The sequence below is a fragment of the Mastigoproctus giganteus genome, chromosome 3 (assembly GCF_048544385.1).
Source record: "Mastigoproctus giganteus isolate SK-2022 chromosome 3, ASM4854438v1, whole genome shotgun sequence".
In the NCBI taxonomy this organism is placed as follows: domain Eukaryota; kingdom Metazoa; phylum Arthropoda; class Arachnida; order Uropygi; family Thelyphonidae; genus Mastigoproctus; species Mastigoproctus giganteus.
Genome location: NC_143577.1, coordinates 31,934,393 through 31,947,608, shown reverse-complemented (window position 1 = coordinate 31,947,608; position 13,216 = coordinate 31,934,393). Strand labels below are relative to the sequence as shown.

The following is a 13,216-nucleotide window of genomic DNA, read 5'->3' as shown; positions in this document are numbered from 1 at the left end:
ATGGAACTGTGGGGATAGCAGAGCCACGATATCACTCGAACACAAGCGATGCTGAATCTGAATGTGTGGACTACCGTACATGCAGGAAGGAGAGGCAGGACAGGAGGGATTATGCTCTTAGTTATCTAAGGCAGTGCACCCAGTTCGCACGGGGAACCAGTGCAACGTTGTGTCACTTTGGTGTGATATAAACACTGGGGAAACGTAATCGACAGTAGGGGTTGTTATATGACGACTGCATAAAATAGAGGAAAAAAAAAAAAAAAAATCAAATTCAGAGATCATTTAAAACCAATTTATTTAAAAAATTATTTTCATGCAAACCAAAATGCAAAGTTTTATCATTCAAGTCTTCTGAAACAGAAAAGAAATACCATTAAAGGGTTAACCAACTGTTTACTTTTGGGCAATCCATCTGTGCTTTTGTATTTGCTCTACTGTGGGCCGCTCATTTGCATCTAGGTTCAAAATAAATTCTAGGATTCTTTTTCCTTCTGGAGTTACTTTATGGTTCGTACATTGGTATAAGCTTGCAGCTCGGTTTTTCAGTAAGGTAGTTATATTCCATTGTACCGCGTGCGGTAGTTCTTTGTTGAGAATTTCATACAGTGTCACTCCGGCCGACCACACATCGGCCGCAAATGGATTGTACGATGTTGATGTGGCAAGCAGTTCAGGCGCCATATAGCTCAAAGTGCCACATACCGATTTGCAGAAATGGGCTTCCCTGTTTTCTGTTGGAACTATAGTGCAAAGACTGAAGTCACCTAATTTTGCCACTAAATTACCGTTAAGAATGATGTTTGGAGGTTTTATATCTCTGTGGGCTATGTGATTGTCTTTTAAATACTGCATTGCACTTAGCAATCCTTTAAACCATTTCTTCGCTGTCTTTTCTTTAACATTATGTGTTTCCATATAACTAGAAATACTCCCCTTGATGCCGAGTTCCATCACATAAAATACATTATTCCTTACATAAAGTACACTTTTTAGCTGGATAATATTTGCATGCTTAATTACTCTCCACACCTTGATTTCTTCAGGAAGTCTCCTTTTCAAATAATCTTGAGATTGTTTCCTTTTGTCTATTATTTTAATGGCGACCCTACGAAATCTAACAATTTTCAGAACTTTACCTTTATACACCTTACCATAACTTCCAGTGCCAATTTCGTCCTCAAGGAATATTCTTTTGGTTTTAAGCACTTCTTTATAATAGTTGAATTCATCAACATCTATGAATTCATGTTTCCTCCTAATCTTCTTTGGGATGACATCAAACAAATCACTAGAATCTACGTTGAAATCTGATTGCTCACAGTCAGCGTCATTTAAAATCTCTACTTCACTCTCCGAAGACATGTTCCTAATTTTTCTTCTGAAAAACTGTATTTCTTTTTCTTCAGTTCGAATAGTTATGTAAACTTCTAAAACTTGCCCTACAAGAGGGTGACAGGATACAGTATGGTTGTATTTGCGCATTGTTGTATTGTTGGATTTTTGCCCATTGTGGGAAGAGATGGATTCTTGACATACGTCATATGACACGCAAGAGTTAACTTCTGTTGTTGTGAATAGCATTGTGGAATGTACGCTGAGTATCCATTACTCAACGTCCCAGTGTGGCTATCAAGCGTGGAAAGTATAGTTATTATGAAAGCAGCGATAGAATATAATGTACCAATCTTAATAAGAAACCACATATGAATGTACGAACAATAACGTAATTCCAGAGGTTTTCCTTCTTCAGTTACGTTATTGTTCGTACATTCATATGAGCTTTTTCATATGAATATCGTACATTTTATTTTAAACCTAGATGTTAATGAGCGGCCCACAGTAAGGCAAATCCAAAAGCATAGATGGATTTCACAAAAGTAAACAGTTGGTTAACAATTTATTGTATTTCATTTCTGTTTCAGAAGGTTTGAATTATAAAACTTTGCATTTTTGTTTGCATGAAAAGAATTTGTTAAATAAATTGTTTTCGAATGATCTCTGAATTTGATTATTTTTTATATTTTCCTCTATTTTATGCATTCGTCATATAACAAACCCCTTCTGTCGATTACGTTTCCACAGTGTTTATATCACACCAAAATGACACAACGTTGCACTGGTTCCCCGTGCGAACTGGGTGCACTGCCTTAGATAACTAAGAGCATAATCCCTCCTGTCCTGCCTCTCCTTCCTGCATATACGGTAGTCCACACATTCAGATTCAGCATCGCTTGTGTTCAAGTGATATCGTGGCTCTGCTATCCCCACAGTTCCATGCCCCAAGAAGTCTGCGTTTCATGACTAAATCCGGACTTCTCATTCGTCAAATTTATTTACAATGTACAGAGGATTCATTAGACACATATTTTAAACCCGTGTGTTGTATGTATTCAGGCTCTGGGATTAAAATAACAGTTTAACGGTTAGCGCTTTCGAAGAACACAAAAGATTACGCAGCGGTTAATTCTATATGAAGGGAGTGTAAATTTGAAAAAGAGGAACGAATATTTTCAAATGTGTTCATTGAGAGTTAAGACTGCGCCAATCTGCACGAAAATATGTTCGTGGTAAGGAAACGTTGCATGCTTTATGGTTTGCGAGAAAATTATTTTAAAATGCATTCGACAAAATTAATTGGAAATACTGGGCATTAATTAGACATCGAAGAAGGAAGACGTCTTTCTTCTTCGATGTCTATTTAAGCGATAACAGCTCCACCTTATCAATAAATCCACTGACTAAAGATGTAATAATTACTTCTAGCAATCTAATCAATAATATACGTCCATTCTATACAACGAAGACCTCTGGAAACCAAGCATAAACCAGTTGTAATGAGCCTTGTGCATTAAGCGGGGGGATCTTGCTGTAGTCACCTTCACCCTTTAAGAGCATCTCGTCGGATGTACAGTTTGTTCGTGTCTAACAGCACCAGGGGGTTTCTCCCATCCCCTCCGCGTTGCTTTCATTGTACGTGTACGAGATCACTGGGAAGGTCAGAGATTTAAAAGGGTATGCATTTCGTAAGTGTCGTGTTGTGTATCTTTGTTCTTCTGGCCCCTGCTGGGGTTCAACGTTGTCCACACTATGCCTCGTGGAGGCAGACCAGGTAGTACCCAGTAATTTTAAGTTTTCACTCTGGCAGGTCCTGCCACCAACCGGTAATTTCCTGAGATTTCAGTAACAAGGATCTAAAATAATAATAATAATAATAATAAATAAATTTAATTAATTTTAAAAAAATTAAAATAAAAAAATGTAATAATAATTTATTAGTATTGGGAAGTAGTGGCTGAACAGTTAGGCCGGAAGGGGTTTTCGTATGCATTTCGAATTTTACCTTTGAGGGAGATTGAAGGCAGAGGGAGGGCAACCCCGGGTCAGAGGTTTAAATTTAAATTTAGACTGTGTGGGGTTACGCTGTGGGGGTTCGTGCTAAAGTCCATGAGAGAGAGAGAGAGAAGGCGAGAAATTACAGCAATATCCTTTCTCGCTTCACTCGCAGAGACTGAGGTCTTAAGGGACGTGCACTCCACTGTCTTTATTCAGCTGTCCTCGTACTGATTGTACCATAAGTATGTTGCCGGAAAGTACCATCTTTCGTCCCTCACCACCAATAAGAACCTGATCCAGCAGATTCAACGGTCGATTTTATTAAAAATAATTCGGGCATGTACAATGAGTGTAAGATGTAAAATCTTACGAGTAAAATATTTTATACAAAAGTGAGATTAATTTAAAGTAAAGCTTCTAATGTAGCAATATCGGGCAGCGAAACCTTACAAGTCACGAATGTTATTTAGAAAATGGGTCACTCGCAAGGGATTAAATTTAGACAAGGCAATTGAGAAGGAAGGGTAAGCTTGACAAAGGCTAGCAGCAATCTGGGTACACTTCGACTTCCAGCACAAGGGAAACAACGCCAAAACAATGGGTACAGGTAGCAACGGCTCTTGGTGAATAGGTGTTAAAATATTGGAGGCTCTGAAAATAAAAAGGGCAGTAGACCGAGCCTTGTCGGGATATTCCTTTCATCGGTGACATCTGGACACGAGACGCCTCGTAAATACGGGACAAATGCTGGAATTATAATTAAGACCGGCGTCTGGATGTCGGTGATAGCAAGTTTTGGCATCTTAGGAAGTAAAGTTTTAAGCAAAACAAGCAAACGTACAGACGGCCTGAGAAATTTTACAAATTTCTTAAAATAAGAAGTTAGATCGAACAAAAAGGAGACAGTTTGGGAAAAGATAACATGGGCAAATAGGACGGAGGAAAAGTTGATAAAATGAGAAAGATTGGTTAAGACTCAGAACAAGGACGTACCTGACACACAGGGGCGGTACGTAATTGGGATGAAAAAGGTGAGTGAACAGAGAGGGAGACACAGAACCCTCAGTTGAGTTTTATGTGGGTGTTTATGGAAACGAGTTAGAGGGAGACAAAGTAGAGGTTCTGATCGGTGTTGGTAAAAATGAGTTAGGACAGACAGTTGAGTTTTTGTCGTGTTAGAAAACATGGAGTGCAAGGAGAATAAGCCTGTCCGTCATTGGAAGGCAAGAGCAATGGCCGTTTTCCAAATAGTCTAATCCGTCATGGAGGAAGGCAAGAGTAGTGGCCCGAATGCAACAAGCGCTGTGAAATATTTCTTATTTTAATAAGAAATTTTTAAAAGTTTGGGCGGAGGGGCGGGGGTGACACCCTTTGAGCTTTCTCCTTGTGGATGAGCTGTAAAATGTGGGGTAGAGAAGGAGTTAGTGAGAGAAGCCCTGTGAGTTTTCTTCTTGTGAATAAGTTTTAATAAGTTGGAGAGAGAAGGAGCAAAATCCGCGGAATTAGTAGCTCGATGAGAAGGGAGGAAGCAGCGAATGGAAGATAGCCCGAATAAGGTGGAGAAAGGACGCCAGACTCATGCAGACAGGAGTTCCGGAAAATTATCTGAAACAGATTCAGGAGAAAGCAGATGAAGGAGATCCTTAGAAGGTAGCCTGACAACCTAAAATGGAAGCTTGAACCCTCTCCGGAAAAGAAAAGAAAAAAGATAGAAGTAGGTGAGCAATATATTAAGTACCGTAAGTTAACAAGAACGACTGTTAGTGAAAGAGTATAGTAATTAATTAAAAAGGGGTAGCAGTAGAAAATAAATGATAAATAATCGAATTATATGAGCAACTCTGAATATAGTGTTTTGATTGATGAACAATTGTTGGTTTATCTAAAAGACTGATAACAAATAGAGACTTTAGGGAAGTTAAGATTGGTCTACAAGTATATTGTAGCAGAATGGTGAGAACACAGAGTATAATGATGAAAGTAGCATATTGATTGTTAATATATGAAACAGAATTGTATCCAGGAGTAAGTGAAATAGGTATGGTGAATTTATGAGGGTTAGGAGTCAGTTCGGGCAAGAAGAATGAATCCAGTGTTTTCATATAGTTGTAAACTCAGATTAGCTGCTGAAGGGAAAAAGGAATAATAATAATATATACAAGGTATCTTTGATTTAACTTTGTATGTCATATTACATGCTATGCACTTCAGTTGTACCTCATGTTGTATATATATATATATGTAAATAAACGATGTTACGTTATATATTAAAGTGTGTTGTTTGTCATTCTTGAACACTCAGCCTTTCCGAAGGGAATTATACATAATTGAGAAGTTCCCTTGAATCACGGATTCTCCTGTGAAGAAAAGTCAGATGTGTACATGGGGGTATAAGAAATAGAGGTCTATATAGTTATAAGGGAACAAAACAAAACAAAGAATATTTAAAAAGAATTATTATTATTATTAACATTCAAATAAAATTAAAGACCTTTAATTTACCCCCCCCACAAGCCGTCAAAAGCAGAATTACAAGGATTGACAGGTTGTATTCCCCTTGACCTCCAAGAGACCCTCACTGGGGTTTTCATGCTATCAGAAAGAACAAAGAAGCTTAAATTTTCAGGATAAAACTCTTTGTCGATGCACATCTAAACAAGAACTCCGGTGTACTTAACAGGAACCTGTCTCCCTTGGGCAAATTCGTTGAGATTCCAGCAAAGGCAGTTCTACAAAGCTATTTCTACCCAATGTCTCCCACTTGAGCAAACAACGACTCGACTGGTTCTTCCATAATGTACATACTACTGTTCTTCTGACAGGACCTGGGTCATTCAGAAAATTACTTCAGGACTTTCGGTTTATAAATGATGCCCATTGTGAATGTGAAGAACTAGAGGACCGGTACCACGTAATGCACTCGTGTAACATCTACATGGACCTGCGTAATCAACTCTTACTCGATCTAAATTTAACCGCAATCACTCCAGAAAGCAAACTGAGTCGTTCAGACTAGACGTTCCTGACACCGCTCTGTCTCTCCTCGAACCTGCTCTTCTCTCATTAGCGGCCAGAACAACTTATTGAACGCTGACCAATTTTGGATCTTGTTCTCCATCACTGCAGACTAGGGTCTTTTTAATATATTTCACAGTTATGGTCTTGAAAATGTTTGCAATTTTCCAACCAGAGAAAATGTCTACCTAGATCTACTATTCTCCTCTATTGATATAGAGGTTCGCAAAGATAATCCTATATTCCACTCGGATCATTCTCCATTTACTTTTGACATCACTGTAACTTCCCATAACTTAAAATGCAGCTCCCGTGCTCCCAGATTCAATTTCAGAATAGCTAACTGGCCTCTGCTTCATCTAGCTCTCAGCAATCAGGCAAAGCAGCTACTTGATACCATTGATGACATCGATATGCTCACCAATAACCGGATTAACTGTGTCCACTCAGTTGTATTCGACATTGTTCCTCAATCCCATTTCACTCCACGCTATACCTAACCACACTTGTATAACAGCTAATTAATAATAAAATTAAATCTAGAGAATTCTATGTGATAAGTATAAGCAATCAGGTGACACTACCAAATATTCAGCCAACTCCGGAAAGAAGTGAAAACGATCAACATGTATACAGATCAGTGCAGATTGGCCCTGTGGAAAGACAAGTCTTTATGCTCCATTCAGTCTGATGGACGTATTTCGGTATGGTGGATGCATGGAGAACGCTTACTGTCTGAGTATGTTACTTCCATTGTAAAAGAGAGGTGTCGTAGGTGTCTATTGGTTGCTGATTCCCACAGAATTGCTTTGGCCAATTCTTTTTACCCTAAATTGGGTGATTTGAAGGGAATGACATCGGAACATAACAGTGGCGAGCACAGAGACCAACCTCAACAAAAGTAATTTTAGTATGAACCGGAACGAAAAATCATGGCGTAGCCAAGACTGTCCCCTTCGCTAGTGAAGCAACTAAACAACCCAACAACATACGCACTAGCAAACATGGCACTACTCTAATTTCTGACCATTGTACAAAGTTTTGTATATCATTGCAGAGAACCATAGCGGAGTGAACTAAAGTTTAGGGGTTGCCTTACGTAAGAAACAACATATGTCCACATTCTCTAGTGAAGCTCGTGAACTTTAAAGAGGGAGTGAAGAACAATTACATTTCTATCATAAATTAATAAAAAGTCTTGCACAGTCCATTAGCAGACATTATGGCCAAAGGTGTGTGTTAAGCGTCAAAAGAAGCTAAGATGGAGAGCGTCTCTAAATTGCGTGTATTCTGTGGTCAATTAATCTGTTTGCTGGACGAAAACCACAAGCTTCCAGGGGCAAAACCATATAACCCTCGCCTAAGACCCACTAACTCAGCTACGTTGTGAAAAAGGCCCATAAAAATTCTTCGCGTCATTGAAGACATTCTAACATTCATGTTTTCCACCTGGTGTAAAGAGTGCGGTGATTATACCAACTGTGATACCCACATGAAGATACAACCATCATTTTTTTTTTCTGTGAGGGAATGAAAAAGCTTCTTAGTTACCAGAAAAACGAATCTTAAACGAAAACTCTATAGGCATGTTCAACGTTTTTGGAAACTGAAAGACTTTTCGTGTAAGATTACTTCAATCGCCATCAATGATTCCCTCGTGTGTACACAGTTGTTAGAATCGCCGTCTTCCAGCAAAACGGGTGGAAGAGACTAGAATTAGAGTCTGGTCAATGGCGTGAGGAATTTTTATGGGCCTTTTCACAACGTGGCTGAATTAATCGGTATCAGACGATGGTAGCATGGTTTTTTCTCACGGAAATTCTGGTTTTTTATCCAGCAAAAAGAAAATCGATCACATAACACAAGCAAATAAAAGACAATATATCCAGAGCAATATGACCTTAGTCGCCTGATGCTCCTAAAACCATAGTGATATCAATTATTATTATTATCTCCCAATATTTTTAAATCCTGTTTCATATTCATAAGAGCTTGTACAAAAAGAAAATAATCATTCACTTTAATGGATCAGTAGAATTCATGGGTCTCTGTAGGGAAGATGTAATCACTTCGTTCTTGATGGCTGGTTTGCGAGACAAGTCACTGTGGTAGCTTATAAAGATAGCTTTGCGCTTCACTCAGAAGATGATTTGAAAGAATAACTGTAAAAATTTCATAATTAAAAGTGGGTGGAATATTCGAAATAGATGGTGTCTTACACATGTTTCTAGTTGAGTCGGATAATAAATTATTAAATCTTTCTCTAAGAAGAATATAAAAAGGGATGATCAATTAAGGAGGGTCACGAACTACCGTCAGGGGTAAAGGAAGGGGTTTTTGCTTCCGTAAAGGGGAGTACAGTGGTCTCAGACAGTTTTTAAATTCTGTACAGTGGGATCAACTGACGATGTTACCAACAGTAAATTCTAAGTGGGAAGCATTCAAGGAATTAATCGTGGAAGCTACTAGACTTTATATACCGATTAAGAAATATCGTTCAAGGTTTAGGCCTAAATGGTTATCAAATGAACTAATGAGACTCGTGACAGAGAAGAAAAATGCATGGGATGCATATAAATTATCAGGTGACGCAGAAGACTCTGGCAGATATAAGCTAGTCTGTAATCAGGTCACAAAGGAGGTTCGGCAGGCGAAGGCGGATTACGAGAAATCTTTGGCAAAGGATGCTAAGAAAAACAGCAAGGATTTCTTTACTTATATAAACTCTAAAAGGAAGGGGATGAGTATGATTGGTCCACTTGACATCGATGGTTCGACTGTTGATGATCCTGCTCAGATAGCAAACAAACTGAATGAGTATTTTGCATCTACATTCACACGTGAGGAATTATTACAGTTTGAAAATGGAAGAAGGTTATCAAATTGTAGCAGTGTGCTTAATGATTTTGTAATAACTGAGAGCAAAGTGGAGGAGAAATTGTTGAAGTTAAACATAAGAAAGGCACCTGGGGTGGATGGGATCTATCCAGTTATTTTAAAGGAGGCGGCAAAGCAACTAAGCAAACCCTTAGCCATAATTATGAGAGCATCCTTGGACTCAGGGGAGGTTCCCACGGACTGGAGATGTGCAAATGTGTCCCCCATTCACAAAGGTGGATCGAAGGGTGACACGAGTAATTACAGACCAGTTAGTTTAACTTCTGTTCCGGGTAAAATAATGGAGTCGCTGGTTAATGATGCATTGCAGGATCATCTAGACAAGACTGCAGCAATAATTCAAACACAGCATGGGTTTGTTAAGGGAAAGTCTTGTCTGACAAATTTGATTGGTTATTATGATGTGGTCACAAAGGAACTGGATGCAAAAAATAATTTTGATATCATATACTTGGATTTCAGGAAAGCTTTTGACACTATTGCGCATGGAAGACTACTGTACAAATTGGAGCAGAATGGTATTAAGGGTAAGTCGCTACAATGGATAAAAGGATGGTTAAGTGGGAGAAGACAGAGGGTGGTAATCAATGGGTGCTGCTCTTCGTGGACTAATGTTATTAGTGGAGTCCCACAGGGTTCGGTGTTGGGTCCACTGTTGTTTTGTGTATTTATCAATGATATTCATGAAGGTATATCAGGCTTAATGTCGAAGTTTGCAGATGACACAAAGGTTGGCAGGGTTGTTAATGACAGTAATGGCAGTGTGCTACTGCAACAGGATCTAGATAATTTGGGCAGATGGGCTAAGAAGTGGCAACTGAAGTTCAACCATGAGAAATGCAAAGTACTGCATATGGGTAGAAGTAACCCCAGAGAAACGTACCAACTGTGTGGTACTACACTTAAGGTGGTAGAAAATGAAAAAGACCTGGGAGTAATTGTGCAGTCAGATATGAAGTTTTCTGAGCAATGCAGACAGGCTGCTAGGGCAGGTCATGGGGTTTTGTCAATGATATATAGGAATTTTGCTAGCAGGGAAAAGGAGGTGATTGTCCCTCTGTATAAGGCAATGGTCAGGCCACGCCTTGAATACTGCGTACAGGTCTGGAGGCCTCATTTTAGGAAGGATGTAGATTTGCTTGAGCGTGTACAGAGAAGAGCAACACGATTGGTGAGGGGAATGAAGGGATTCTCTTACCAAGAGAGGCTTAAGTTCTGCAAATTGCAGTGGCTGGAAACTAGGCACCTGCGCGGTGATCTGATTGAGGTCTATAAGGCCTTGAATGGGTTGAGCACGCTGAATTCTGATGGGATCCTTCCACTTGTTCAGATTACGAACCTACGGGGACATAAGTTCAAATTAAGAAAGGATAGATGTAGAATAGATGTGCGGAAATTTGCCTTTAGCCAGCGGGGGGTTAATTGCTGGAACAAACTTCCATCTGTCGTTGTGGATGTTGATAGGTTAAATAAATTTAAGGAGGAACTGGACAGGCATTTGGAGGGAATGGTGTGATTTTTTTTTTTTTTTTTTTTGGCTGATGCTGCATAAGCTCCTACACTTGCTTTCTTGCATCATGTGCCACTACTATTACTACTACTACGTCGATAATGAAGCGAATAGTGCAAGGGTTCGCAACTGCAATCCTTGTATGACAGATGCAATTGTGCGATGAATTCGAACAGTGTGATAGGAGACTAATAGTCAGTATGATCTGCTAGTAACATAATTTCGAATAAAATAAATTTAATAAATTTTTATATATAAATTTCGAAAAAATTGTTAGAAATTCATACACACACACTCACTCAACAACCGCGCTGGGTGGTCACCGGAGGACTGGAAACGAGCGCGCTGGTCGGATGAGTCGAAATACCTGATGCAACACGCCAAAGCACACCTTGGTGTATGCCGCAAGAAACACGAGTCCATGGATCCATCGTGCATAGCGTCTACTCTCCAGGCAAGTGAGGGTGGTGGATTATTACTGGGAATGTTTTTCCCAGTAATAAAAGAGAAATGAAACAGTACATTCTTTGTTTGTAAATCACACCTATTTTATGGCGAGTTTATAAAAGTTTCCATGAAAATTCATCCCATTTCAGGGGATAAAGCATTGGCATTCACAAACAATAAACCCCAAACACATCGCTTCAACCCACCCACCACCCCCGTGTGTTTAGGTTTTTTTTTCTTTTTGAAATGTTAATGCTTTAAATTTCAGAAAAAACGTTACGTGCACGGCTCACGTGGCAGCAAACATCGCAGCAATTTGCGGTACACAGATGTCAGTCAGAAAGAAGCAACCTTCTCACGGTGTGCGTGCCACCGTGGTCAGCCACACAATCATTCTTTGCAATGCCCAACACATTAGGCATCGTAAATAACAACCGTACGCTTCGTTCATCCGACCAGCGCCACACCTCTCCTCTCCACCTAAATTCTTCACATGCTTACTCTCTGTCTCGTTGTTCTGTGTTCAAAGAGTACAGTGCACCAAAATATGAATACAGTAACCATAATCAGTGGTGTGTTATCCAACCTCGATGCTCCTTTAAACATGATCCTCGTCTTCCTCGTAACGTCACTATGGCTCATCTCCTGAATTATTAATATCATATCAAGAAGAAGGTACCATCACATAAAACAATATTACTTGTTATTTTGAATGCGAGGAGGTAGAATAGCAAAGACCGGATTGCTGAAATCCCCGAAACGTCCATGCTACACTTGTTCTTTCTCAGACATCTGTTGCAGCCTGATTCAGTTCAGATAGTCTGTACCGAATGCCAAATACCACGAGTGCACCCATTATATAACGTCCAAATTATGACATAACTTGACACGTCATAATGACTGATAATTATTGAAAAATCAATTAGCAGGACGGAAATCAATCTGTTTTAATTATTGAAAGATACTCGTTGCAAAGTTTAAATTGTTGACCTTTCTCAAAACAACCTGCCCATGGGTCCTGCGAAATAAAGTTATTCTCGAGTACAATGAGTTGTATTCAATCAAGTAAAATATGAAGATTGTTTTCCTAATCGGTGGTGTGACCAATTAATGTTCAGGAAATGTAACTACACTTGCACCACTTGCACATCCGTGTGCGCATTTTGTCTTCAGAAGAGAATTTTTTTTTTTTTATTATTAAAATCAGTTTATTTCCCAAGAAACCTTGGGTCACGCCAGAATGGTTCTGTGCCAGAAGGGTGTAAATATTTAGAGAATGAGCTGCGAGGACCACAATGCACAATAAACAAGAGTACATGCGTGCTCGACCCGAGACTTTTGCAAGATTAAATATACAAAACATATGATTGCATGAAGACAAAACGTTTTTGTTATATACAAATAGGCAAGTTTAAAAAATAAAAAAAAACGCAGATAGTCGTGTCCAGGAGCAGGTGAGTATCATCGATTCGTTTCCTGGTAGAAGTCCTGAGGATTTCCTTCCTGTACGGCGTGTCTTCACAGAACCTTTCAAGGTGGATCCTAAATTTATTGACGATTCGAAGACAATTGACAGGAAACATGTTCCTCAGGAAATCGATGCATCGCAGCGTAAGACGCAGAGAGTGACAGCAGTCGGAGTGCTGCCGTCTTGCCCTCCTCGTTCCACAGTTTAATGTGGATACGGATGGAGCACCAATTCGCCTGGTTATAAGCCGTGCAAGTGTGAGGACATTTTTTGTAATGATGATATGTATCCAGGGATTAGAGCCCACATTTGCCTGTAGGATCGATCTGGAGTTCGTTAGGTGGTGGTGTACCAGCCTGTTCATCCATCTAAACAAATAGTACTCTAAACTGAGATACTTCCGAGGTATGAGGCAGGGGCCGTTGGCCAAATTTCTGAAGTATAGCGAGGAATCGGTGTAATACACCTCAGAATGTGCCGAACAAGCAGCGCTGGCTGATGCACACCAACGAGCTGCGTACTGTAAGATTCAAAATCTTATA

General features: G+C 39.5%; 1 protein-coding gene across 1 annotated transcript; it reads right to left on the bottom strand.

Moving 5' to 3' along the window:
- Window positions 1-396: 396 nt before the first annotated feature.
- Window positions 397-1,485, bottom strand: LOC150087849 (testis-specific serine/threonine-protein kinase 4-like). The gene has a single exon (XM_090369939.1). The coding sequence runs from the start codon at window positions 1,483-1,485 to the stop codon at window positions 397-399; it is 1,089 nt and encodes a 362-aa protein (XP_090226065.1).
- Window positions 1,486-13,216: the final 11,731 nt, after the last annotated feature.

What these genes read in the sequence shown, in the direction of transcription:
- LOC150087849 (XM_090369939.1), bottom strand. Translation starts at nt 1,485, where the DNA reads ATGCGCAAATACAACCATACTGTATCCTGTCACCCTCTTGTAGGGCAA.